A 26,406-nucleotide genomic window follows, 5' to 3' on the forward strand; every position below is an offset into this window, starting at 1 on the left:
TTATTGGTTGATAATAACGTCAACATGGGGAGGAGGCGGGGCTGTGAGGTAGGACCGAGCTGTGATTGGCTAACGCCGCCAATAGATACGTGGCTGGTTTTGAGTGTCTCATCCTCCGCCATTGAATCATGGAAGTGTGGAGAGGAGACCAGGGGGCGGGGCTAAGGGTCACATGGCGTCACCACGTTATCAAAATAAACACACGTCACCATTAACCCTTTTCTTGACGGCTCATAACGGTGAATGGGTTCTGCAGCAGCTGAGGTGTGTAGTATGAGATTCTGCAGTAGCTGAGGTGTGTAGTATGAGGTTCTGTAGCAGCTGATGTGTGTAATGATGTTCTGCAGCAGCTGAGGTGTGTATTATGAGGTTCTGCAGTAGCTGAGGTGTGTATTATGATGTTCTGTAGTAGCTGAGGTGTGTATTATGATGCTCTGTAGTAGCTGAGGTGTGTTTTATGAGGTTCTGCAGTAGCTGAGGTGTGTATTATGATGTTCTGCAGTAGCTGAGGTGTGTATTATGAGGTTCTGCAGTAGCTGAGGTGTGTATTATGAGGTTCTGCAGTAGCTGAGGTGTGTATTATGAGGTTCTGCAGTAGCTGAGGTGTGTATTATGAGGTTCTGCAGTAGCTGAGGTGTGTATTATGAGGTTCTGCAGTAGCTGAGGCGTGTATTATGAGGTTCTGTAGTAGCTGAGGCGTGTATTATGAGGTTCTGTAGTAGCTGAGGTGTGTATTATGAGGTTCTGTAGTAGCTGAGGTGTGTATTATGAGGTTCTGTAGTAGCTGAGGTGTGTATTATGAGGTTCTGTAGTAGCTGAGGCGTGTATTATGATGTTCTGTAGTAGCTGAGGTGTGTATTATGAGGTTCTGTAGTAGCTGAGGTGTGTATTATGAGGTTCTGTAGTAGCTGAGGTGTGTATTATGAGGTTCTGTAGTAGCTGAGGTGTGTATTATGAGGTTCTGTAGTAGCTGAGGTGTGTATTATGAGGTTCTGCAGTAGCTGAGGTGTGTATTATGATGCTCTGCAGTAGCTGAGGTGTGTATTATGATGTTCTGCAGTAGCTGAGGTGTGTATTATGAGGTTCTGCAGTAGCTGAGGTGTGTATTATGAGGTTCTGCAGTAGCTGAGGTGTGTATTATGAGGTTCTGCAGTAGCTGAGGTGTGTATTATGAGGTTCTGCAGTAGCTGAGGTGTGTATTATGATGTTCTGTAGTAGCTGAGGTGTGTATTATGAGGTTCTGTAGTAGCTGAGGCGTGTATTATGAGGTTCTGTAGTAGCTGAGGTGTGTATTATGAGGTTCTGTAGTAGCTGAGGTGTGTATTATGAGGTTCTGTAGTAGCTGAGGTGTGTATTATGAGGTTCTGCAGTAGCTGAGGTGTGTATTATGAGGTTCTGCAGTAGCTGAGGTGTGTATTATGATGTTCTGCAGTAGCTGAGGTGTGTATTATGAGGTTCTGCAGTAGCTGAGGTGTGTATTATGATGCTCTGCAGTAGCTGAGGTGTGTATTATTAGGTGTTGCGGCAGCCGAGGCGTGCGGAGTGAGGCTCTGCGGCAGCCGAGGATTTGGACAAACCACAGGATTTAACTTTAAAATGGGAAGAAGTAGGTGAACTCCGCAGCACAATCAGGTTCCTCAGACATTCCGGATCGGGGATCGCGCCGTGGACAGGTAAGTAAATGTGCCCCATTGTGTTTTAGCAGATGCAGTGGAAACGCAATGTAACCTCAGCATGTGATCAAAGCTGAAACCTTTGGAATGCATCGAAAACGTATCAAAAAAAAAAGTGACGCAATCTGTGGGACAGATTTACTTACCCGGTCCTGTCGCGATCCTGCGGTGCGTTCTCCACGCAATTCACTAAGATCGTGCGCCCGAGTTCCTGCTTCCGTTCCTTCTGCCCCGAGGTCCGCCGGAGTTCACCTTCTTCTTCCCGCTGCATGTGAGTGCTTGATCTTGCGACACAAATTCTTTTTTAAATTCCCAGTTTGTCAGATGACCACGCCCCCCCATTTCTGTCACGTGCAAGCCTGATGCGGCAAAATCCGATCACGTGCGCCAAAAATCCTGGGGCAATTCAGCGCCAAGTGGAAATCTTCGTGAAACCTGACGAAAATGCGTCCGCCGGACCCTTAGTAAAGAGCCCCTGTATCTGTGTCCGGAGAATTACACTGTATCTGGGTCCTTGGGTATACATTGTATCTGTCTATGAAGGTGTGTGAAGGTTGGGGAGAAGGGTGTACGCTGTATCTGGGTCCCGGGGGGGGGGGGGGGTATACGCTGTATATGGGTCCCGGGGGGGGGGGGGTATACGCTGTATCTGGGTCCTGGGGGGGGGGTATACGCTGTATCTGGGTCCCGGGGGGGGGGGGTATACGCTGTATCTGGGTCCCGGGGGGAGGGGGGTATACGCTGTATCTGGGTCCCGGGGGGGGGGGGGTATACGCTGTACCTGGGTCCCGGGGGGGGGGGGGTATACGCTGTACCTGGGTCCCGGGGGGGGGGGGGGGTATACGCTGTACCTGGGTCCCGGGGGGGGGGGGGGTATACGCTGTACCTGGGTCCCGGGGGGGGGGGGGGGGTATACGCTGTACCTGGGTCCCGGGGGTGGGGGGGGGGTATACGCTGTATCTGGGTCCCGGGGGGGGGGGGTATACGCTGTATCTGGGTCCCGGGGGGGGGGGGGGGGGTATACGCTGTACCTGGGTCCCGGGGGGGGGGGTATATGCTGTACCTGCCCATTGAGTATGTACATTGCCCTGTCTGCTATGTGCTGACTGGTGTGGTGATGTACACAGTCTGTGTTGGTACCTGGGGCTCACTATGAATGGCTATGAATGAGGTCATCCTCTATAGGACAGGAGGGGGGGGGGGGTAGCGCGGGCTGTGAGGGATTCTCTTGTCTCTGCGGTGTCTGACCGGCCTCATATAAGATGCATAGAAACCATCCTGTCACGTGCTGTGATATCCGATGATCTCATCCGCCTGCGCTCCCCGGGGAGGCTTCATCCTTAAACATCTTCATAGCTTTCACTTATCCCTGATGTCATCTCCAGGTTTTCATTCATAAAAACCATCTTAGAGACGCAGCAATTGGCGCCAAGGTGAAACGATTGGCTCCCTGCAGGTTGTACACCGCGTCACCGGGGGTCAGAGCGCTCCATCCTGACCACAGGGCGATTACCTCACATCCATATCAATGGTATACATAAAAGAATAAAGCTATACAAATATATACACTGCAATCTGATTGGTTATCGCTGCATAGGCTTCAATAAAATGGACATGGTGTTTCCCATTTTTTATCAAAATTGACTGAAAATTTTAGAAAATTGAGATGTTCACCGTAAAAAAACATTTATACTACAGTCACAAACATAGCGACCTTCCAGCCCCGGAAACTAGTGGGAAAACATTGTAATACGGTAATTAAAATGAATTTATTAATAAAATGCTCCTCAAAAAGCACTTAAATGCTACACAGATTAGAGGAGGAGTCAGTCAGAGGAGGTAAGTCGCTGTTTCCATAGATTACGAATGGAGCGTTGGGACAAGAACACAACCAGAACCCCCAGTTCTGAAGGGATTCGGGGTCAATTATCCCTTTCTTGTGATCAGCCGTCAGAAGTAGTATTAACCCCTAAGCTAGTATGGATCTTAGTATTAACTGCCTGAATACCCTAGACCAGTGGTGGCGAACCTATGGCACGGGTGCCAGAGGTGGCACTCAGAGACTTTTCTGTGGGCACCCAGGCCTTCACCCCAACACAGAGTCTGCCAGCTAGGACTCAAGGTTTTCTCCTGTGATCCAATACAGACCAGGACGTGTCATGCTCAGTGCTATTTGGCTGCCAAGACTAAAGGAGGATCAAGAAGGTGTGGATAGAGATGGATTGTTATTGGACCTCCTGCTCTGGGTGCGCTCATCCTTCCTCTTCAGGGGACTCTGGAGGGAAGTTACAATCCAAATTTCTCCATCTTTCTATTGTATTGGTGAACTCAGGACACCAATACGATTAAACCTGTGATACAGCAGGGATCAATAAGTTACTGCTTAAATTGTCATGTTGGCACTTTGCAACATATAATTGGGTTTTGGTTGTAGCTTGGGCACTCTGTCTCCAAAAGGTTCGCCATCACTGCCCTAGACCACCAGGGATGTTAGTATAGCTATATTCCATTCATCAATCCTCAATACATTTAATGCCCCCAAAAACCAAATACTTAATTTGCACAATAACTAATAGACCCCAGAGAAGACGACAAATACAGAGCACAAACCCGATGATAATAATAATAGAGACCCCCCCCAGAACAGATTTATATTGGAGGAGATCCCCCCACCAGAGCAGACGTATAATAGTGAAGACCCCCCAGAGCAGACGTATAATAGTGGAGACCCCCCAGAGCAGACGTATAATAGTGAAGACCCCCCAGAGCAGACGTATAATAGTGAAGAAAAAGGTAGACAGAAAAAAATCCTCTCCTTTCCTGGCTCCTACTCCTCCTTGCACTGCACTGCGGCGTCTTCTCCCCTCCATGTGCCGCTCTGCTCTGTGTCCTGCGCTGGTTGTATGCGGCATCAGGACCTGGAAAAGTACAATGCCAGGAGCAGGAGAGATGAAAAGTGTTCGTCTGCACTGGGTCCTCTCCTGCGGGTGCTCTGCTCTGGGTCCTCTCCTGCAGGCGCTCTGCTCTGGGTCCTCTCCTGCAGGCGCTCTGCTCTGGGTGCTCTCCTGCGGGCGCTCTGCTCTGGGTCCTCTCCTGCGGGCGCTCTGCTCTGGGTCCTCTCCTGCGGGCGCTCTGCTCTGGGTCCTCTCCTGCGGGCGCTCTGCTCTGGGTCCTCTCCTGCGGGCGCTCTGCTCTGGGTCCTCTCCTGCGGGCGCTCTGCTCTGGGTCCTCTCCTGCGGGCGCTCTGCTCTGGGTCCTCTCCTGCGGGCGCTCTGCTCTGGGTCCTCTCCTGCGGGCGCTCTGCTCTGGGTCCTCTCCTGCGGGCGCTCTGCTCTGGGTCCTCTCCTGCGGGCGCTCTGCTCTGGGTCCTCTCCTGCGGGCGCTCTGCTCTGGGTCCTCTCCTGCGGGTGCTCTGCTCTGGGTGCTCTCCTGCGGGTGCTCTGCTCTGGGTGCTCTCCTGCGGGTGCTCTGCTCTGGGTGCTCTCCTGCGGGTGCTCTGCTCTGGGTCCTCTCCTGCGGGCGCTCTGCTCTGGGTGCTCTCCTGCGGGCGCTCTGCTCTGGGTTCTCTCCTGCGGGCGCTCTGCTCTGGGTCTTCTCCTGCGGTTGATCAGCTCTGGGTTCTCTCCTGCGGGCGCTCTGCTCTGGGTCTTCTCCTGCGAGCGCTCTGCTCTGGGTCTTCTCCTGCGGTTGATCAGCTCTGGGTCTTCTCCTGCGGTTGATCAGCTCTGGGTTCTCTCCTGCGGGCGCTCTGCTCTGGGTCTTCTCCTGCGAGCGCTCTGCTCTGGGTCCTCTCCTGCGAGCGCTCTGCTCTGGGTCCTCTCCTGCGAGCGCTCTGCTCTGGGTCCTCTCCTGCGGGCGCTCTGCTCTGGGTCCTCTCCTGCGGGCGCTCTGCTCTGGGTCCTCTCCTGCGAGCGGTCTGCTCTGGGTCCTCTCCTGCGAGCGCTCTGCTCTGGGTCCTCTCCTGCGAGCGCTCTACTCTGGGTCCTCTCCTGCGAGCGCTCTGCTCTGGGTCCTCTCCTGCGAGCGCTCTGCTCTGGGTCCTCTCCTGCGGGTGCTCTGCTCTGAGTCCTCTCCTACAGGCGCTCTGCTCTGGGTCCGCTCTGCATATAACCAGTGTCAGGAGTCAGGACACAACAGAGTGGCAAGAGAGGACCCAAGCAGTGAGAACTTCTCAGCTGTACTACCCGGGCCCGCTACCCAGCCTCTATCACTAATAATCTGCCATCAGTTATGGAAGAGCTCATTGGACTGACTGTCAGGAGGGTGTGGACCACAACTCACGGCTTGAGAGGCTGCATGTGGCCCTGACTTGTGCACCGCTCATCCCCTGTTTAGTTGATATGAATGTGGCTGCACTTTATGTACATGCTCAGGAGTGAAGCTCCTCTGCTATAGATCAGAGGAATAAGGCACTGGGAAAGGATGTCCACATTTATCCCAGCACTAGAGGGACCAGGAAAACAGGACTGTGGAGTCAGTTTAGTGGAGTCTGAATCGGTTACGATTTTGGTTGAAGATCGGAAGTTGGAGTGGGAGATGTGGTTTATGGACTCTATACTTACCAGTACTCACTGCTCGGTCCCCTCTTGCTCGTGCCACTGGACTACCCTGCAGGAGGTGAGCACTTATTGGATAGTGTGGGCCACAACCTTTCTCCCAAAAATCAGCGCCACTCACTATAGTGCTGCTATTACATCTCAGCTGTAGGGGAATAAATGTAGTTCGGCTGCAATACCGCGCACTACCCCTGGTCAGGTGTGGCGCTGTTTCTGGACATAACCTGCTCTGATACTGGACGACCCTTGTAACTACCTCCATATTAACTCAATACTTTTGATCATCAATGCTGGTAGTAGTAAGTACTTTAATACCCTAGCTTCCCAACCGAGTATCTTGGCATTACCCTACCTCAATGCCCTAGGCCACCAGGAATATGGGCATTAGCTACGTCACTACACTAGACCACCAGGGATATTAGCCTTAGATCATCATTGATCTTGGCTCTAAGCACTTCATTATCACAGACCACCAGGGATGTTACCACCTAATAACATCATAGGAAGGACCGGGCTTAGGATAAGGTAAAGATGATGTAACCTACCCGAAAAGAAGAAGAGGAGGTGCGGGGGGGGGGGGGGGGGGGCGGGTTCATTCTGCAGTACATGTACATGATGTAGGGTTATGCACCTACTATGGATTTGGCTCTGTTATTATGTCTCCATGTTCTTTCCATATTTAGTTTTTCCAAACTTATAAACAAAACTTTTTATCATTTTTTATGATTTTTTTTACTTGTATATTTTCTGCTCCTCACATCCAGGAATCCATTGATGTAACACAATCCTCCTGTAGATGAGTCAGTGACTTGTATCGGGCTCCGGAGACGCTCAATACTCCAATCACTTGTCCATTCATTTCCTGAGGTAAGTGCTTCCACCTAAATATTGTCAGGAGCCGAGCGCAGGGAATCGAGGATTACACAATCCTCTCCTGAATGACCCGGGAAACTCTCCAAGACACAAATCAATCTCCATTGTCAGATCTGTGAATGGAGGCAGTCAGGGGGGGGGGGGGGGTCATGGAGGACCTGCTAATGTGACGTTATGGAAGTACCTGCTAATGTCCCCTATAGAAGGTCTTCTACCATTTTTAGCAGCGTTATGACCTCACCCTGTGGCTACTCCATGCCTATAGTACTAGACAGCCGGAAGATGTGACCAGCGCTAGGTATCCACCTTGCAATAGTCCTCACTATTTTTGGCGCAGCTGCGCTGCTACCAGTCCGGATCAGTCGGATCATCTGAAGGCACACCACTCAATTTCTGTTGCATGAAAATCAGTGCAGCCGCCACCACAATCCGATTGCGTGCGACACAATTCCAGCGGAAACCCCTGTTAAATACCTGTCAGAATACCTATCCCGAAAACCGTGAACAGTCCAACGAAAGTGCGATCCGCGACCCTTAGTAAATAAGCCCCACAGTGTGCTGCCTGTGGGTATCCTGGTGCGGTGCTTCCACTCCATGGCTGCAGGATAAAGTTTTTGTGGTTGAGGAAGGTATTGGCCCTGGAGTGATGTGTAACCATACCTTTCCGAATATAGTTTAAATTATTTACTCTCATCCACAAACGGGCACGGAAAGCAGCGCTCAGACCATTTTCCGGCCAGCCAAGGTGGCTGGCCACGCCCACACGTTCCCATATCCCAGCGTCTGATACAGCAGGCTTGTCGGGCCTCCTCAGCAGGCCAGGTTGTTGTCATTTAACTGCTTGGTAACGTAGTTTACCATTACAATGTCGGTTTGATATACCTATAAAAAAATCTTCTCCAAAGTCATGTAATAATGAGCAGAGAAGAGTCATATTTGCCTGAGATTAGTCAATTTTAAGGCTGAAAGGGGAGTCCCCTATCTTCAGTTCTATTGTAGATATGTATTCTTGGTGTCATATTAAAGATAAGAATCTCATCTTTCAGATCAGGTTTGTGGCTCTGTGATCTACAAAACCCGAGATACAGACAGTTAAAAAAATAGCCAGGAACTGGACCTTTATCTGCAACTTACGGTACATTTGCAACTATGTCTTTAACTGTCTGTATCTCTGATAATTCTGTAGAACTCAAATCCATGAGCCTAATGTCATCTGAAAGTTGAGATTCTTACCTTTATCATGACACCTAAGGCCCCGTGTGGGATCTCACTACTGTTTTCAGTCCGGGGACAATCTCCAAATTTCCCGGATTCTAGAATGTGCGCGGCATTTCTGTGGGGACACGTCATCGCCTCATGACACGGCTAGAAGTTACCAGTCTCGTGTTGACAGCTGTTAACAAACAGTCTTATCCAGCGAGAAAATCGCTGTTTACCCAGCTGCGGGAGCGCCGACTCTCAAGGACGCACTAGGGGGGCGGAGGCTTTACAGATATCCCCGAAATATATCATGTTCCCTTCCAATCCTTATCACTCGCCATAAGGGGAATAACCAAATGAACATAGGATGACATAGGACACCACTTGTTCCTGCCATTTATAGATCAGGGTTGCTGGTACTTGTAGTTCTGCTGCTAGGGATGTCCTTGTTATAAGAGGTTATCCCTGTAATTATGGTACTTATCTTATGTCACCTATCACCCCTCTATGGTGGGTGTAGGATTTAGCACTATAGCGGTGAGAAGGGGCGCAGGGTATTACAAAAAAAGACAAAACAGACTTAGACCCGACCCCATATAGATACATATAGATACATTACAGTTCCAGGAATGATGGAAAATAATAGTAAACCAATAATCCGTCGTGTAATGTGATCGGCTCCAGAGGAAGGAGTAATAGTCAGAACGGGTTGTGTACATCTGGTCTGTAGTGAGGGAAATCTGATCTGAGATCTACATTTGGAGGGCAGAGGTTTGGTTTGGGACCTTTCAGATTTGGTCTGGGGGCTGTATTAATATAGATTTGATCTGGGGGCTGTATTAATATAGATTTGGTCTGGGGGCTGTATTAATATAGATTTGGTCTGGGGGGCTGTATTAATATAGATTTGGTCTGGGGGCTGTATTAATATAGATTTGGTCTGGGGGGCTGAATTAATATAGATTTGGTCTGGGGGCTGTATTAATATAGATTTGGTCTGGGGGGCTGAATTAATATAGATTTGGTCTGGGGGCTGTATTAATATAGATTTGGTCTGGGGGCTGTATTAATATAGATTTGATCTGGGGGCTGTATTAATATAGATTTGGTCTGGGGGCTGGATTAATATAGATTTGGTCTGGGGGGCTGAATTAATATAGATTTGGTCTGGGGGCTGGATTAATATAGATTTGGTCTGGGGGGCTGTATTAATATAGATTTGGTCTGGGGGGCTGAATTAATATAGATTTGGTCTGGGGGCTGTATTAATATAGATTTGGTCTGGGGGGCTGAATTAATATAGATTTGGTCTGGGGGGCTGTATTAATATAGATTTGGTCTGGGGGGCTGGATTAATATAGATTTGGTCTGGGGGGCTGGATTAATATAGATTTGGTCTGGGGGGCTGGATTAATATAGATTTGGTCTGGGGGGCTGAATTAATATAGATTTGGTCTGGGGGCTGTATTAATATAGATTTGGTCTGGGGGCTGTATTAATATAGATTTGGTCTGGGGGGCTGGATTGATATAGATTTGGTCTGGGGGCTGGATTGATATAGATTTGGTCTGGGGGCTGGATTAATATAGATTTGGTCTGGGGGCTGGATTGATATAGATTTGGTCTGGGGGCTGGATTGATATAGATTTGGTCTGTGGGGGCTGGATTAATATAGATTTGGTCTGTGGGGGCTGGATTAATATAGATTTGGTCTGGGGGGCTGTATTAATATAGATTTGATCCGGGGGCTGAATTAATATAGATTTGGTCTGGGGGCTGTATTAATATAGATTTGGTCCGGGGGCTGGATTAATATAGATTTGATCCGGGGGCTGTATTAATATAGATTTGGTCTGGGGGGCTGTATTAATATAGATTTCGTCTGGGGGCTGGATTGATATAGATTTGGTCTGGGGGGCTGGATTAATAAAGAACTGAAGTTCTGGGGTCTATATTAATGGAAAACCCACCTGGAGTCTGTATCAATAAAGAACTGGTCTGGGGTCCAAATTACTTGACAACCGGTCTGGGGTCTGTATTAATATGGAACTGTTTTCTGGTCTGTATAAAGAGACAATTGGTCTGAGGTCTGTATTAATTGAGAATTGGTTTAAAGTATAAATTTTGATAAATGATGTTTAATGGTTTAGTAAGTTGAGTGACATTTAGTGGTTGCAGGGGTAGTGTCACTTTAGAAGCCCCATCTTCTGTTCTATAGAACCTAGAAACATGCTGCTGGTGTCATATTAGAGATAAGGATCATATCTTTCTGATCACACCAGGCTTGTGGCTTTGTGATCTGCCTGTATGTCTAGTTGTGTACCTAACAGAACCGTCAGCTTGATGTGAAGAATATCTGAATGCTGAGATTCTTATCTTAAATATGACACCAAAGCCTTGTTACTAGGTGCTATAGAACCAAAGATGCAGGCTCCTGAAGTGATACTCCATCTGCAACCGTCCGACTTGTTCTGCATCACCCCTGTATTTATTGCAGCCTAAGGCTAAAGTACAGTAAATTACCAACATTCAGAGGTCCGTTAGTAACTAGGGGTCGTCTGAAGTCAGGTGTTCTTAAGTAGGGGACCACCTGTATAAAGTTTTCTACAATCCCGGACAACACCTTTAAGGATTCAGTCTTTATTTACTGGGTATGATTGAGTTTGCATGTGTTTAGCGTTACTTGCTGAGGGGGCTTTATTAATTCTGTGCCCTGTTCTAGAGTCTGTGTCTGTTTGGATCGCCTGGGGTTCAGATGTATCAGAATAAGCTTATGGAGTCCAGTTGTCTGGTCAGTATTAGTTAACTTCCCATTGGCAATGGATCCATATGGACTTGTTGGCTATAACTTTCTTCAACTCTGTAGTGGCACCAGCCATCTTCTTTGGCATAGTCTGTTGTGGAAGCAGCATCTCAGCTCGGGAGAGGAGCAGACTGGACAAACTGATTAGGAAAGCCAGTTCTGTCCTGGGGGGTCCTCTTGACACAGTGCAGGTGATAACTGAGAGGAGGACACTGTGTAAGGTGAAGTCTATTCTGCAGAATAGCTCCCATCCCTTGCATGAGACTGTGGTGGCATTGGGGAGCACCTTCAGTGACCGACTGCTTCACCCCAAGTGTGAGAGGGTGCGTTATCGTAAGTCATTCCTCCCCGCTGCCATCAGGCTGTTCAACAAACAAGGCCCAAACAGAAGTAACCTGCGCCCCCCACCTAACCAGTCCCTGCAGGTCCCATCCACAGACTAAACATCAAACTGCCGATCATTGCGTGTCTCTTTGTTGTCTTTTTATCCCCCTTTTTCTTTTTGTGCATTTATCCCTAATATTATTGTTGTCATAGTTTGTCCTGTCCTCTCTGTACCCTCTCTGCTGCTGTAACGCTGTGAATTTCCCCACTGTGGGACTAATAAAGGATTATCTTATATCGCTGGATGTTGTGTATTATATGGATTGCATATATGTTTATATTTGAATAATTGGAGTTTTACACTTGTTATTACATCTATGGAAGGATTTTTCTATGTCATGGAAAGAAAATCTTATGGACCCATATACCTCAATGGGAGCCAGATAATTACTGCTGCTCTGCAGAACCCTTTCTCATGTGTATAGTCTATACTGCCCTCTAGTGGTCAAACTCTAAATTACAGTTACGTTAAACAAAAGGAACAAGGAAAACAAATTGCTATAATTAAAATTCCTTTATTTATATAGCGCACACAGAGCTGCACGGAGCTTGCCAAATCAGTCCCTGTCCCCAATGGGGATCACAATCTAATCAACCTTCCAATATGTTTTTGGAGTGTGGGAGGAAACCGGGGGAACACGGTTTCCACGCAAACACGGAGAGAACATCCAAACTCTTTGCAGATGTTGACCTTGGGACTTGAACCCATGTCCCCAGCGCTGCAAGGCTGTAATGCTAACCACTGAGCCACCATGCTGCTGTGATAACTAAACTACAGCTTATGAGTGATCCGTGAAAAGGGGTTTTGACAAGGAAACACTCCGTCCTTATCTTCTCCATGTGACCAGTGATTCCATTTCCCACCTCAGAATATGTAAGACTGCTCAGACCAGGGATAGACTCCGAGGTCACATGATAAGTGACTGTGATTTCACCACTTCCGGCCTTACTTTTAGGGGCATTGGTAAAGCCCTTCCACTTAGGCTAAGTTCACAATTCCGCTCAACTCTTCATTCCTAACCAATGTGAAAAAAAGTAAAGAAAGGATGTTGAATGTATCAAATAGAAATCCCATTGACATCAATGTAAATTCTATGTCACCCGTTATGTTCTGTTTAGGCAGAGATCTGTTATCCAAGGAAAAGTCCTGAATTTCTGTCCAAAAAAACCGCATGGACAATGGATACTTCACTAAACGGAACATAACGGGTGACATAGAATTTACATTGATGTGAATGGGATTTTTAATTGATACGTTCAACCTCTGTTCTTATTACGGTGGAGCTTTGAAGAATAGTGTGAACTTCGCCTTATCTGAACATTTCTATAAAACAAATTATTGTCTCCAAGAAGCCCTCGGGGACGGTTCCATTTACGATGTGACTTGTAGATGTTTCCTTCCTAGTGTATCTGTGACTCCGCGTCCTCTCACATCTCTCACTGGTCACACATGAATGGCGGATGTTGACTTTGCGTGTGGCACTGGCCGCTAGTGTGACGGAGAACATGCGGAGGAGGTGACTGTCCCCGGGGGTTGTGTGGCACATGATAAGCACCTGACAGGTAGGTCACACATCACCACTGCTACACCCACAAACCTTGTAGATATAGTGACAACCACTGGGCAGCAGAGCTGACAATCTAATGTAGAGACAGGGAGTATAACAGACGGATAAGGCGTATCCTTATACATCTCCATGGGATATATAATGGATACATTTGTCTTTTATTCTATTCCTAATTGTATCCTTGTTATTGTAGCGCTGAGAGTTACTGCCTCATATGGTTCTAGGGTTAGAGATCAGGGTAGATAAGGTAGGAAACCGGAGGGGGCTGAGGCTTATGGAGGCCGGATACAGGCACCCAGATGGGTCATGTCTTATATATCATATATGGAAAGCAGTATACAGCCACATCTTAAGTTGCCTCTGAAAACTGTATAAAGTTTCTGGAACTTCTTTTTGGCCATACACATATTATTTTTGCTTTAGCTGAAAAAAAAAACCTAATTAAATTAAAAGTAAATCAACTTGTCCAGTGAAGGAGAAGAGTTGCTTGTGCTAAGGTCAGTAACCCTGTACACAGATCCGAGAAGTCTGGACAATGCTCCGTATTTTCTTTGGATTTTAATGGGAATCCCCCACCAAATGATCCTGAGGGGCTCCAGGCTCCATTGGTGATAATGAAGCCTGGAGCCCCTCAGGCTCATTTGCATACAATCCTTCATCCTGGTGGTAGATGTCCTTTAAGATCTCTGCTTGCTGTCAGTGAAGGAGAAGAGGTGCTTGTGCTCAGAGTTAGTGACCCTGTACACAGATCGTCCTACTCTCATCTGAGAAGTCTGGACAATGCTCTGTGAGCCGTAGAGAATGGACTCTAGATTGAAACACTGCAGCAAACCATCAGAGATCTGTGTGCAGCTGCTTCGCGTTTGTTTAGCTCAGGCCGCGGTCACACGTACTGCTAGGCGTCCGTCATAACGCGATGCTAGCGCACAGGGGGATGTCCTCGGCCGAACGCATGCGATTGATAAGCCGATCGCATGCGTTTCTCTGGAAACGCGCGTGCGTTCGGGTCGAGGACCTCCCCCTGTGCGCTAGCGTCGCGTTATGAACGGACGCCTAGCGGTACGCGGCCTCACAAAGCATTGTATACACTGAATACATTTGTATCTCCTCTGCTGACTGTGGGACTGAGGCGTTTTGAATCCGTTTTTGGCCCGTTTTTAAGCAATGTGTGGCATCACCCTAACTACACACTCACCAGAAGTCCCAATTTTTTTTTTTTTACGTCTGTGCAAACTAAAATTGAGGGCGGATTCCCACGTGGCGTTTGGGCGGAGTCTACATGGGGTCTAATCAGACCACATCCACCACTGTTAGGGCGCTCACACTGGGGTTGAGTCTCACATCCGCGGTTCAGTGATTTTCACGGATGCCTCACTGAGCTATTGATTTCTACAGGTGTTCTCATATTGGGGCATATGTACTAAGGGCTTTGCGACACTTTTTTGTCGGACTTTGCAAATTGCGCAATTGTGTCACACGCCCCATGTTAAAGGAGCACCGAAAAAAAGTTGGTGCACTCTGTCGGGGCAGTGCATGGGGTATCAGATTCATGAAGAACGTGAGACACAAATCCTGAATCTGGCGCCCCCTGCACTATGCACAGGACACTGCACTGTTCGTAGTACATGTGCCCCATTGGTTTTTTTCACTGATCCGTTGTCCATGGAAAAAATGTCACTTATGCGGATCACAGAAGGCAATAGAAGTCTATGGATCCGTAAAAAAACAGTGACAGGTCAGTATTTTTTTTTTTTTTTTTTGTGATGAGGCTGAGAAACCAGGTCTTATGTTCTCAAACTAAGGTCAATCCTTAATTATTTTTTTTTTGCGGAGACGATATGGAAGCATCACAGAGACAAAACGGGTGGGCAATGCACTCACCAGTGGGAAAACACTCTTAATTCCCTGTTTTCTGTTGATATCTCAAAGCCCCCGATGAATGTCCATGAAAGTCAGTTTTGTAGCACCATTTTTTTAGTGCTGCTTTTTCTTTTACCACCTCCAACCCTACCACACACATACACACACTTACTTATACACATACACACACTTACTTATACACATACACACACTCACATACAGTACATAAAGACATATTAACATACACACACTAACATACAAGTACTCACGCATTCACACATATATACACACACAACCACACGCATACTCATACTCATATAACCACACGCATACTCACATACTCACACTCACATAACCACACGCATACTCATGCACTCACATACTCATACTCACATAACCACACGCATACTCATGCACTCACATACTCACACTCACATAACCACACGCATACTCATGCACTCACACTCACATAACCACACGCATACTCATGCACTCACATACTCACACTCACATAACCACACGCATACTCATGCACTTACACTCACATAACCACACGCATACTCATGCACTCACATACTCACACTCACATAACCACACGCATACTCATGCACTTACACTCACATAACCACACGCATACTCATGCACTCGCATACTCATACTCACATAACCACACGCATACTCATGCACTCACATACTCACACTCACATAACCACACGCATACTCATGCACTCACATACTCACACTCACATAACCACACGCATACTGATGCACTCACATACTCATACTCACATAACCACACGCATACTCATACTCACATAACCACACGCATACTCATGCACATACTCACATAACCACACGCATACTCATGCACATACTCACATAACCACACGCATACTCATGCACTCACATACTCATACTCACATAACCACACGCATACTCATACTCACATAACCACACGCATACTCATGCACTCGCATACTCACATAACCAGACGCATACTCATGCACTCGCATACTCATACTCACATAACCAGACGCATACTCATGCACTCACGTACTCATACTCACACAACCACATGCATATTCATGCACTCACACACTCATACTCACATAACCACACGCATACTCATGCACTCACACACTCATACTCACATAACCAGACGCACTCACACACTCATACTCACATAACCAGACGCATACTAATGCACTCACACACTCATACTCACATAACCACACGCATACTCATACTCACATAACCACACGCATACTCATGCACTCACATACTCATACTCACATAACCAGACGCATACTCATGCACTCACATACTCATACTCACATAACCACACGCATACTCATGCACTCACATACTCATACTCACATAACCACACGCATACTCATGCACTCACATACTCACACTCACATAACCACACGCATACTCATGCACTCACATACTCATACTCACATAACCACACGCATACTCATGCACTCGCATACTCACTCACATAACCACACGCATACTCATGCACTCGCATACACATACTCACATAACCACACGCATACTCATGCACTCGCATACTCATACTCACACAACCAGAGGCATACTCATGCACTCACATACTCATACTCACATAACCACACGCATACTCATGCACTCACACTCACATAACCACACGCATACTCATGCACTCACATACTCACTCACATAACCACACGCATACTCATGCACTCGCATACTCACTCACATAACCACACGCATACTCATGCACTCGCATACACATACTCACATAACCACACGCATACTCATGCACTCGCATACTCATACTCACACAACCAGAGGCATACTCATGCACTCACATACTCATACTCACATAACCACACGCATACTCATGCACTCGCATACTCACATAACCAGACGCATACTCATGCACTCGCATACTCATACTCACATAACCAGACGCATACTCATGCACTCACGTACTCATACTCACACAACTACATGCATATTCATGCACTCACACACTCATACTCACATAACCACACGCATACTCATGCACTCACACACTCATACTCACATAACCAGACGCACTCACACACTCATACTCACATAACCAGATGCATACTCATGCACTCACACACTCATACTCACATAACCACACGCATACTCATACTCACATAACCACACGCATACTCATGCACTCACATACTCATACTCACATAACCAGACGCATACTCATGCACTCACATACTCATACTCACATAACCACACGCATACTCATGCACTCGCATACTCATACTCACATAACCACACGCATACTCATGCACTCACATACTCATACTCACATAACCACACGCATACTCATGCACTCGCATACTCATACTCACATAACCACACGCATACTCATGCACTCACATACTCATACTCACATAACCACACGCATACTCATGCACTAAGGTTGGTGGCACACATGGCGTTTTGAACCTGTTTTTGGGCCGTTTGTAAGCAGCCTGTTAAAAAATCCATGCGGTTTTGGCCAGTTTTACCAATTATCTTAATTAAAACAGGTCAACAACACATGTGTTTTTTAACGGGCTGCTTAAAAATGGCCCAAAAACGGGTTCAAAACGCCATGTGTGACGCCGGCCTTACACCGTGTTTACGATGCGTTTTGTAAATGGAATGTAATTAGTCAAATCGCCTCTTCTCAGCTGTTGTAATGCGTTTCAAACGCAATGAAAACGCAATGCAAAATGCAATGTGTGAACGCGCCCTTAGATTTGTTTAAAAATGAGACAAAAATGCTATGTGGAAATCCTCCCTTCTCTCTTTGTGGCTGTAAAGTAACCCACATAATCTACGCTGATATAAGGCATAAGGACGCATAGTAAGAATGGGGCCCTATGGACATGTGTCTGGAGCTTTCCTGGGATGGAATTTGGTTCCTTTATGATATGTCAGCAGCTGTGCTAGTGATTATTTTAGGATTTTCCTGCCAAATTTGCATTCAGAAAAAGATTAAAGTGCATTACATCAAGTATGTCACTATAACCCTCCACTGCAGCATTAACAATAATGATAATAATAAAATACAACATAAAATCATCCAAAATAACTGTATTAAGAACCGTTTAACTAGCACGCAACACGTAACCAAAAAGCTACGGGTCATTATGGGGTTAATCCAATCCCCGCCTACAGTCTTAAGTGACCCCGCCCCCTGGAGTGTCATACTGGTGCCCCAGTGCAGTACTGGGAAGGGAGCATGCAGTGAGTGGTGTGCAGCCTGCAGTGAGTATCCTCGTGCTATACATTGTATCCAGCGCTGTATATACATCATATTATTATTACTATACATTGTATCCAGCACTGTATATACATCATATTATTATTACTATACATTGTATCCAGCGCTGTGTATATACATCATATTATTATTACTATACATTGTATCCAGCGCTGTATATACATCATATTATTATTACTATACATTGTATCCAGCGCTGTATATACATCATATTATTATTACTATACATTGTATCCAGCGCTGTATATACATCATATTATTATTACTATACATTGTATCCAGCGCTGTGTATATACATCATATTATTATTACTATACATTGTATCCAGCGCTGTGTATATACATCATATTATTATTACTATACATTGTATCCAGCGCTGTGTATATACATCATATTATTATTACTATACATTGTATCCAGCGCTGTATATACATCATATTATTATTACTATACATTGTATCCAGCGCTGTGTATATACATCATATTATTATTACTATACATTGTATCCAGCGCTGTATATACATCATATTATTATTACTATACATTGTATCCAGCGCTGTGTATATACATCATATTATTATTACTATACATTGTATCCAGCGCTGTGTATATACATCATATTATTATTACTATACATTGTATCCAGCGCTGTGTATATACATCATATTATTATTACTATACATTGTATACGGCGCTGTGTATATACATCATATTATTATTACTATACATTGTATCCAGCGCTGTGTATATACATCATATTATTATTACTATACATTGTATCCAGCGCTGTGTATATACATCATATTATTATTACTATACATTGTATCCAGCGCTGTATATACATCATATTATTATTACTATACATTGTATACGGCGCTGTGTATATACATCATATTATTATTACTATACATTGTATCCAGCGCTGTGTATATACATCATATTATTATTACTATACATTGTATCCAGCGCTGTGTATATACATATTATTACTTATACATTGTATCCAGCGCTGTGTATATACATCATATTATTATTACTATACATTGTATACGGCGCTGTATATACATCATATTATTATTACTATACATTGTATCCAGCGCTGTGTATATACATATTATTACTAATACATTGTATACGGCGCTGTATATACATCATATTATTATTACTATACATTGTATCCAGCGCTGTGTATATACATCATATTATTATTACTATACATTGTATCCAGCGCTGTGTATATACATATTATTAATAATACATTGTATCCAGCGCTGTGTATATACATCATATTATTATTATTATTACTATACATTGTATCCAGCGCTGTGTATATACATCATATTATTATTACTATACATTGTATCCAGCGCTGTGTATATACATCATATTATTATTATTATTACTATACATTGTATCTGTTACTTTAGATTGTATCCAGTGTTGTATATACATATTATTGCTACTACAGACTGTATGCAGGACTCTCTCTGTGTATCACACTATGTATCCAAGCCCAGGCAGCTCAGATACAATGTTGCGCTGTGTGAGAGATGTGATACAATGTATCTTATTACTGGGAGGTGGAGTCTCCAAATGATTACATTATATTATACTTGTAGATCATGTTCTCATGGCTGTACCCAGATTAGATCCTGCACCTCTTAACCCTTTACATACAGTGTAATTCCCTTCTATATAGCTGTAGCTTCAGGCTTCTGGAGCCTTAAACGACGTCTCATCCAATGATGCAACTATTACCGCAAGATAGACCTGCACTTTTTGGTCTTATTGATGATGATGTACAGAGAAGGATGGGGCACGTAAGGTTTCACTATGTTTGAAAGCAAATCTACCATTTGTTTTATGCATTGTGAACCAAACATACCTTGAGAATGCTGTAGCGACACTGATGCAGAAACATATCTTGTTTAATTCCCAAATTAAGTGGTTTTGCAGAAAAAAACTATTATAAAATTATGATAATGAGGCTGTGTTGCTCCTGTGGCTGCCCCGGTGCTTCTCCTGACCCTAAATATCTACTGCTCCAGCTTTGTTCTGCCCAGCATAAGCCGAGAATCACTGTGTTGTCCCTGACAGGCAGAAGTAATCAATCACTGCACTATCCCCCAGCTGCTGTGTATGAGTTATCCAGCTCAGCTTGATTAGTCCTGTCTGGACAGTTCAGGAATGTAATGTGTTTTATAAACGACAGGCTGAAGGCAACCCAGCTTTCCCAAGGTCCTGAATTTTATCATTGTTTTTTGAGCAACACCACTCAGCTCAGGGATTAAATAAGATATGTTTCTGCATCAGTGTAGCTACAGCATTCTCAAGGTATGTTTGGTTCACAATGCATGAAATCAAATGGTAGATTTCCTTTAAGGAAAAACAGCCTTGGCTAGTGAGGTCTGATATCTTAGGGTGCGGTCACATGGTGCATTTTTGCATGTTTACCCTACGTTTGGCTGGTTTGAATCTGTTTTGTCTTCATTTCTCATAGTGTAAGCAGCTGTATTAACATGTTCACAGAAGCTTAAATTTCCACAAATGAAGAAAAACCGATTCAAACTAGGCAGATGTTTGGTAACTTGGCAAAAACACACCAAGATCTGTCCAATAACACACCGTATTACTGCACCCTTAGGCTGTGTTCACACTGCGTTTTGAAACGCAATAATACAGATGAGGAGCGGAGATTTGCCTAATGACGTTGCTGTTAATGTTTGTATTTACCAAACGCAATGTTTGTGTTTTGTAAACACAACGTTAAAAGCACGTTTATCCATTGTAAATGTTTACGTTAACATTGTGTGTAAATGAAAATATTAACAGCAATGTAATTGGGCAAATCTCCTCTCCTCAGTCATTGTACTGCGTTTTAAAACGTAATGTGAACGCTGCCTGACGCTCATCCACCTGATTGCAATTAGGCTGCTACTACTTATATTCCATTCATTCATATACTTCATGTTGTAGTATAGCATAAAGGGTCCCAGTAAGTAATACCGCCACATGGTGCCCAATCCGTGACGTTTATAATGCAGGTACAGCTGCCTTTTCATAGGTTATTGCTCCAAATTTTGAATGCAAGGATGATCCCCATCTATGTCCTATCTTATGCTATATAGAAGATGTTACCCTGCACTAATATCTCTATCTCTTCTAGTATTTATTTTGGATGGAGTTGCCCTTTAAATGCAGATTCTATCAGTACCGGGCCTCAACTCTTTCCTAAATATTAAGGAAGTTTTGAAACAATTTACAAAACTTTACTGAGGAAATAATGTGACCCTAACAATTTAGGAAGTAATGTGTGGACGATGGGGTCTGTATATTAATCTTTGCAGATGAGTGCAGCCCCCCATGTAGACCCCCTATTGGGATTCTTCATAGTATCCCCTGGGTATAGTATGGAGCAGTAGTGGCGGGCATGTGACCGGGTCACAGATGAGGCGGAAGTAATTGGGAAATGTTCTGCAGACCCCGTGATGCTGTTCTGTATCCCGGTAGGTTTGACCCCTTCTATGCCAGATCATTGTGTTGTGCATGCTCCACCGCCGGCTGCTCACTACAATCTGCAGGATGACCGAGGAGGCGAAGAGACTGGCCGGGTGCGCAGCCGTGGACAGTCATGTCAAGGTACAGGGGTCACCGGGGCTGTAATTCTAAGGGTCATTGCTCTGGAATATAAAATAGTCTGGTCTGAGTATTATGTTATAGAGCAGGAGGAGCTGAGCAGACTGTATATGGTGTCCTAAATGTAGGCAGTATGTTATAGAGCAGGAGGGGCTGAACATATTGTATATAGTGTCCTACATGCAGGCAGCATGTTATAGAGCAGGAGGAGCTGAGCACATGTTATGTAGTGGCCTATCTACAGGCAGAATGTTATAGAGCAAGAGCAGCTGAGCAGATTGTACATAGTGTCATATCTGCTGGCAGGATGTAATAGAGCAGGAGGAGCTGAGCAGATTGTACATAGTGTCCTATCTGCAGGCAGCATGTTATAGAGCAGGAGGAGCTGAGCAGATTGTATATAGTGTCCTATCTGCAGGCAGCATGTTGTAGAGCAGGAGGAGCTGAGCAGATTGTACATAGTGTATAATCTGCAGGCAGCATGTTATAGAGCAGGAGGGGCTGAGCACATGTTATGTAGTGGCCTATCTACAGGCAGAATGTTATAGAGCAAGAGCAGCTGAGCAGATTGTACATAGTGTCCTATCTGCAGGCAGCATGTTATAGAGCAGGAGGGGCTGAGCATATTGTACATAGTGTCCTACCTGCAAGCAGCATGTTATAGAGCAGTAACGTGGGACTAATACATGATCTAGCATTGAGGTATATAATATTGGAGTGTACCTAGGGAGTGCCTGAGATTAGGTAACGCTCCTCATCCTGGTGCGGCCTTCTGATTGGCAGAGATTACTCTATAACACAAGAGCTGTGAGTTGGCAGTAATGTGTTCTGTATGGATTAGACTTTACTGCCACAAAGCTCCGGTGCCGCCCACAAACCCAAATACAGGATTAACTTTCCAGCTTCTACAAATACCTTGTGCTTCTTCTCTTCACAGAACAATCAGGTGCTCGGCATCGGAAGCGGCTCCACCATTGTCCACGCTGTGAACCGATTGGGTGTGTAGTTTTCTAATCCATGAGTTGTGTGAGCTGCAATACCACATGTGCTACAGGTGTGGCGCTGTGGCCATGTTTTACTAATGTTATGGATTATCCCTTTTAAATATGATCAAATAATATGAACTCAGCAATGATAAAAACTCCAAAATGTCCGTCTCCTCTTCTGTTTGGAAACTACAACCCCAGGTATGCAGACTGTAGACATGCTGGGGGTTGTAGTTCAGTGGGAGCAGCTAAAAGAAATCTACCACCATAATAAACCAGGTACATTACTTATAGCTCCAGGCACCGTGACTGTGGTATCTTCTTATTATTGGTATCCATGGCCTCTTTCCTTCTAAATTCATCTTTTGTAATTATCCTAATGAGCCTGAAGTACTCTGGGGGTGTTACCAGAGCCCCTCCTTTATGCGTTTTCAGACTGTTACAATGAGCAGAGCAGGTCTACACCCCCCTCCCCCGACCCTGTACCTCCTGCTGATGCTAGATAACATAGGCAGGTTGAAGTAATGTTCTGCACATTGTAACAGCCTGTGAAGCTGCAGCACGAAGGGGCTCTGGTAACACCCCTAAGAGTCCTTATGGCTCATTAGCATAATATTAAAAGTTGATTTTAGAAGGAAGGCGGCCATGGATAACAAATATAAGCAGATTACCACAGTCACGGTGCCTGGATCTATGGGTAAGTTTATTGTGATGGATTTTGATGATGGATTAAAGACCTCTCTGTTTTTTCCCTTTAATAGCTGAACGGGTGAAGAATGAGAACCTCCAAGTGTCCTGTGTCCCCACATCCTTCCAGGTGAGAACACGTAGGACGTCCTTGGGTTTACACATATGTTTGTTTTTATACAGATCTCCCTGGGTCATGCGCACGTGTAGCATAATACCCTAGGGTGGCAGTGTAGGGGTCATCAGGTAGCATAATACCCTAGGGTGGCAGTGTAGGGGTCATCAGGTAGCATAATACCCTAGGGTGGCAGTGTAGGGGTCATCAGGTAGCATAATACCCTAGGGTGGCAGTGTAGGGGTCATCAGGTAGCATAATACCCTAGGGTGGCAGTGTAGGGGTCATCAGGTAGCATAATACCCTAGGGTGGCAGTGTAGGGGTCATCAGGTAGCATAATACCCTAGGGTGGCAGTGTAGGGGTCATCAGGTAGCATAATACCCTAGGGTGGCAGTGTAGGGGTCTGATGGCCAAAAAGTTTGCCATTTTTGCTGGAAAGAGCGCCACCCCTGCCCATAGGCTGTGACTGTTATTGCAGGATGCGTTATCGCAATACCATCGCAGCCCATGGACGGCGGTGGCGCTATTTGTGTACCCAGACAATATTCCTACAAGTCGTGTTACATGGTCCTTTGCACCTGTGTATGAAGGTCTCCGGCCCCCGTATAATAGATTTGTATGTTGTGCCAGATTGTTATGTCTGTCGTGGCGCTGGTTCATAGTTCCCTGGCTGATAACTGCGAGCTGTTTGGGAACTTAGAGATTATTTCTGTGTTTTCAAGGCTGGGATAGTGTTTACTTCCCAGCATTCAGGAGGGTTCATATAGCTCAACCTCCTCCTCTGGGTATTTATGATGGAGCAATCTGAATACTTGCCAATATATCTGTTTAATGTGTCCCTGAGCGGTCTGTTGTTCCCTGTTATCAGCCATATCAGGCTAATGATATAACCGAAGACTCCTGACCTGTGTCATATAACCTGTTGTCCTCTTAATAAAGTAGATTAATAGTAGTCCAGGTGCCACCACTCCCCCTGAATATCGTATGGTTACATCCAAAAATTGTGTCATTTACTTCCATGAGTGTGAATAACGTCCTAGATCACCTTATATCCTCAGTGCACCATTTATACAATGTGTCTTCTGGAAGGGGCTCACGCTGTCTCTCTCTGTCCATAGGCGCGGCAGCTGATCCTGCAGAATGGATTAACCCTAACGGACCTGGAGAGACACCCCGAGGTGAGGTCACAAGGCTGCCCCCTGTATTTACTACTAGTCTGTAGTCATTACATTTCCCGGGGCTAGTCGCTACATCCGATTGTGACCATTTTGCTGGGTGAATTTTCTAAGGTGCAGCACTGCCCTCTAGTGGCCATTTCTGAAAATGAATCTATAACAGAGACAAATAGTCCTACTCATTCAAAATAAGGTTGTATTGTAGATGGTATTGTAGAAGTCACAAGGTTTGTGACAGATGGTGATAATCTACAGGATGGGACTTTACTATACATATGGGCAGCTGTCAGCAGTTTTACAATTGGATTTATAGTTATTATGGAAGTTTTCCTTTTCCGAACCCAACATTATAGCGGTGTTCCCTCCTGCAAAGGCATCTAGGGGACAATGGCGGCAGCAGCTATAAGCACAAAGCCCCTAGTGTGCTGTAATTTATAGATTTACAGGACTCTCCCCGGCCATACAGACCATCTGCAGTAGTGTCCATGATACCAAAGACTATCGGGTTTGTAATTGGGTTTCATTCAATTAGAGGAGTCTCTCCTATATATTGTACACATGTATCAAGGAGTTCCCAACGTTTCCCCCACCCACTGGACATCCGATTCCTGCCTCATTTCAGGGTGGATGAGTCTGAAATGTATTGGCTTACCTCTTTGTAGGTTATTTATTCTTTTAAAACCCCTTTAAATAAGAAATGTATATATCTGTATTGGGTGAGCTCCCCCTAGTGGCGGCTGCAGATCGCCAGCATTTTTATTTTTGTACTTTTATATAAATAATATCTATACTCCAACTTTATAAATTATTTACTAGTTTATCTACTTTTATATCCAAGATATCCAGAGAATACCCCTCCTCGTGCCTTTCTTTTATTACTTGTATATGTTCTTCTTGCAGCTGGATGTGGCCATCGATGGGGCTGATGAAGTGGATTCTGAACTCAACCTCATCAAAGGCGGAGGGTAAGTTCTTTCTATCAGAGAAATTGTAACTTTGTAAAGTTTTATTAAGCTCTTATTCATTTTCAGGAGTTATTCTAGTGAATGTGAGCTGAGCTGCAGATCGCATCTTCCAGCTCCTTCCCCTGTATAGAGGCTGCAGACACCTCACAGATTCAGGGGCGGATATAACCGTAAGACATCCTACACATCTGCAGGGGGCCCCACAAAAAACTGCAAGGGGCCCCACACACAACTGCAGCCCCACCCCCTCCCACTCGTGCGAAGAAGGTTACCAAGACCTCTTGTTTAAAAAGAAAAAAGACAAGTTGCTAGCATTAGAGGGGTCCAAGATACAAATTTTACCACCTATGCCCCCCAAAATGCCAGGTCCCCCCTCCCTCAAAGCTGAGACAATACATAAATAATCCAGAATAACAGAGGTCCCGGGAGATGACCCAATCACATCCCCTGGTTCTCAATATCTTTTTATGTTTTTTTTTTTTTTTTCCATGCATGTCTCAGGGGATGTTTGGCCCAAGAGAAGATTGTAGCCGGTTGTGCCAAGTCCTTTATTGTCATTGCAGATTACAGGTGAGGATGAGATGTAAACTGACGTTGTCTGTACTGACCACTAGAGGGAGCT

General features: G+C 45.2%; 1 protein-coding gene across 5 annotated transcripts in view; it reads left to right on the forward strand.

Annotated features, from left to right (window-relative positions):
• The first annotated feature begins 217 nt into the window (after positions 1-217).
• Positions 218-26,406, forward strand: part of RPIA (ribose 5-phosphate isomerase A) — a 39,286-nt gene continuing 13,097 nt past the window's right edge. Inside the window, exons 1-9 of one of the 5 annotated variants that reach the window (XM_072126307.1) lie at positions 218-264; positions 6,994-7,096; positions 12,895-13,052; positions 21,729-21,857; positions 22,792-22,852; positions 23,602-23,657; positions 24,763-24,822; positions 25,720-25,784; positions 26,286-26,354. In XM_072126307.1, the coding sequence (XP_071982408.1) occupies positions 21,765-21,857; positions 22,792-22,852; positions 23,602-23,657; positions 24,763-24,822; positions 25,720-25,784; positions 26,286-26,354 (404 nt within the window). In that variant the 5' untranslated portion in view covers positions 218-264; positions 6,994-7,096; positions 12,895-13,052; positions 21,729-21,764. Of the gene's footprint in view, positions 265-1,404; positions 1,674-6,993; positions 7,097-12,894; positions 13,053-18,123; positions 18,203-21,728; positions 21,858-22,791; positions 22,853-23,601; positions 23,658-24,762; positions 24,823-25,719; positions 25,785-26,285; positions 26,355-26,406 lie in introns of those variants that run through there. The other 4 variants (XM_072126306.1, XM_072126304.1, XM_072126305.1 and 1 more) reach the window with 4 other exon arrangements.

Source organism: Engystomops pustulosus, chromosome 1 (genome assembly GCF_040894005.1).
Source record: "Engystomops pustulosus chromosome 1, aEngPut4.maternal, whole genome shotgun sequence".
In the NCBI taxonomy this organism is placed as follows: Eukaryota; Metazoa; Chordata; class Amphibia; order Anura; family Leptodactylidae; genus Engystomops; species Engystomops pustulosus.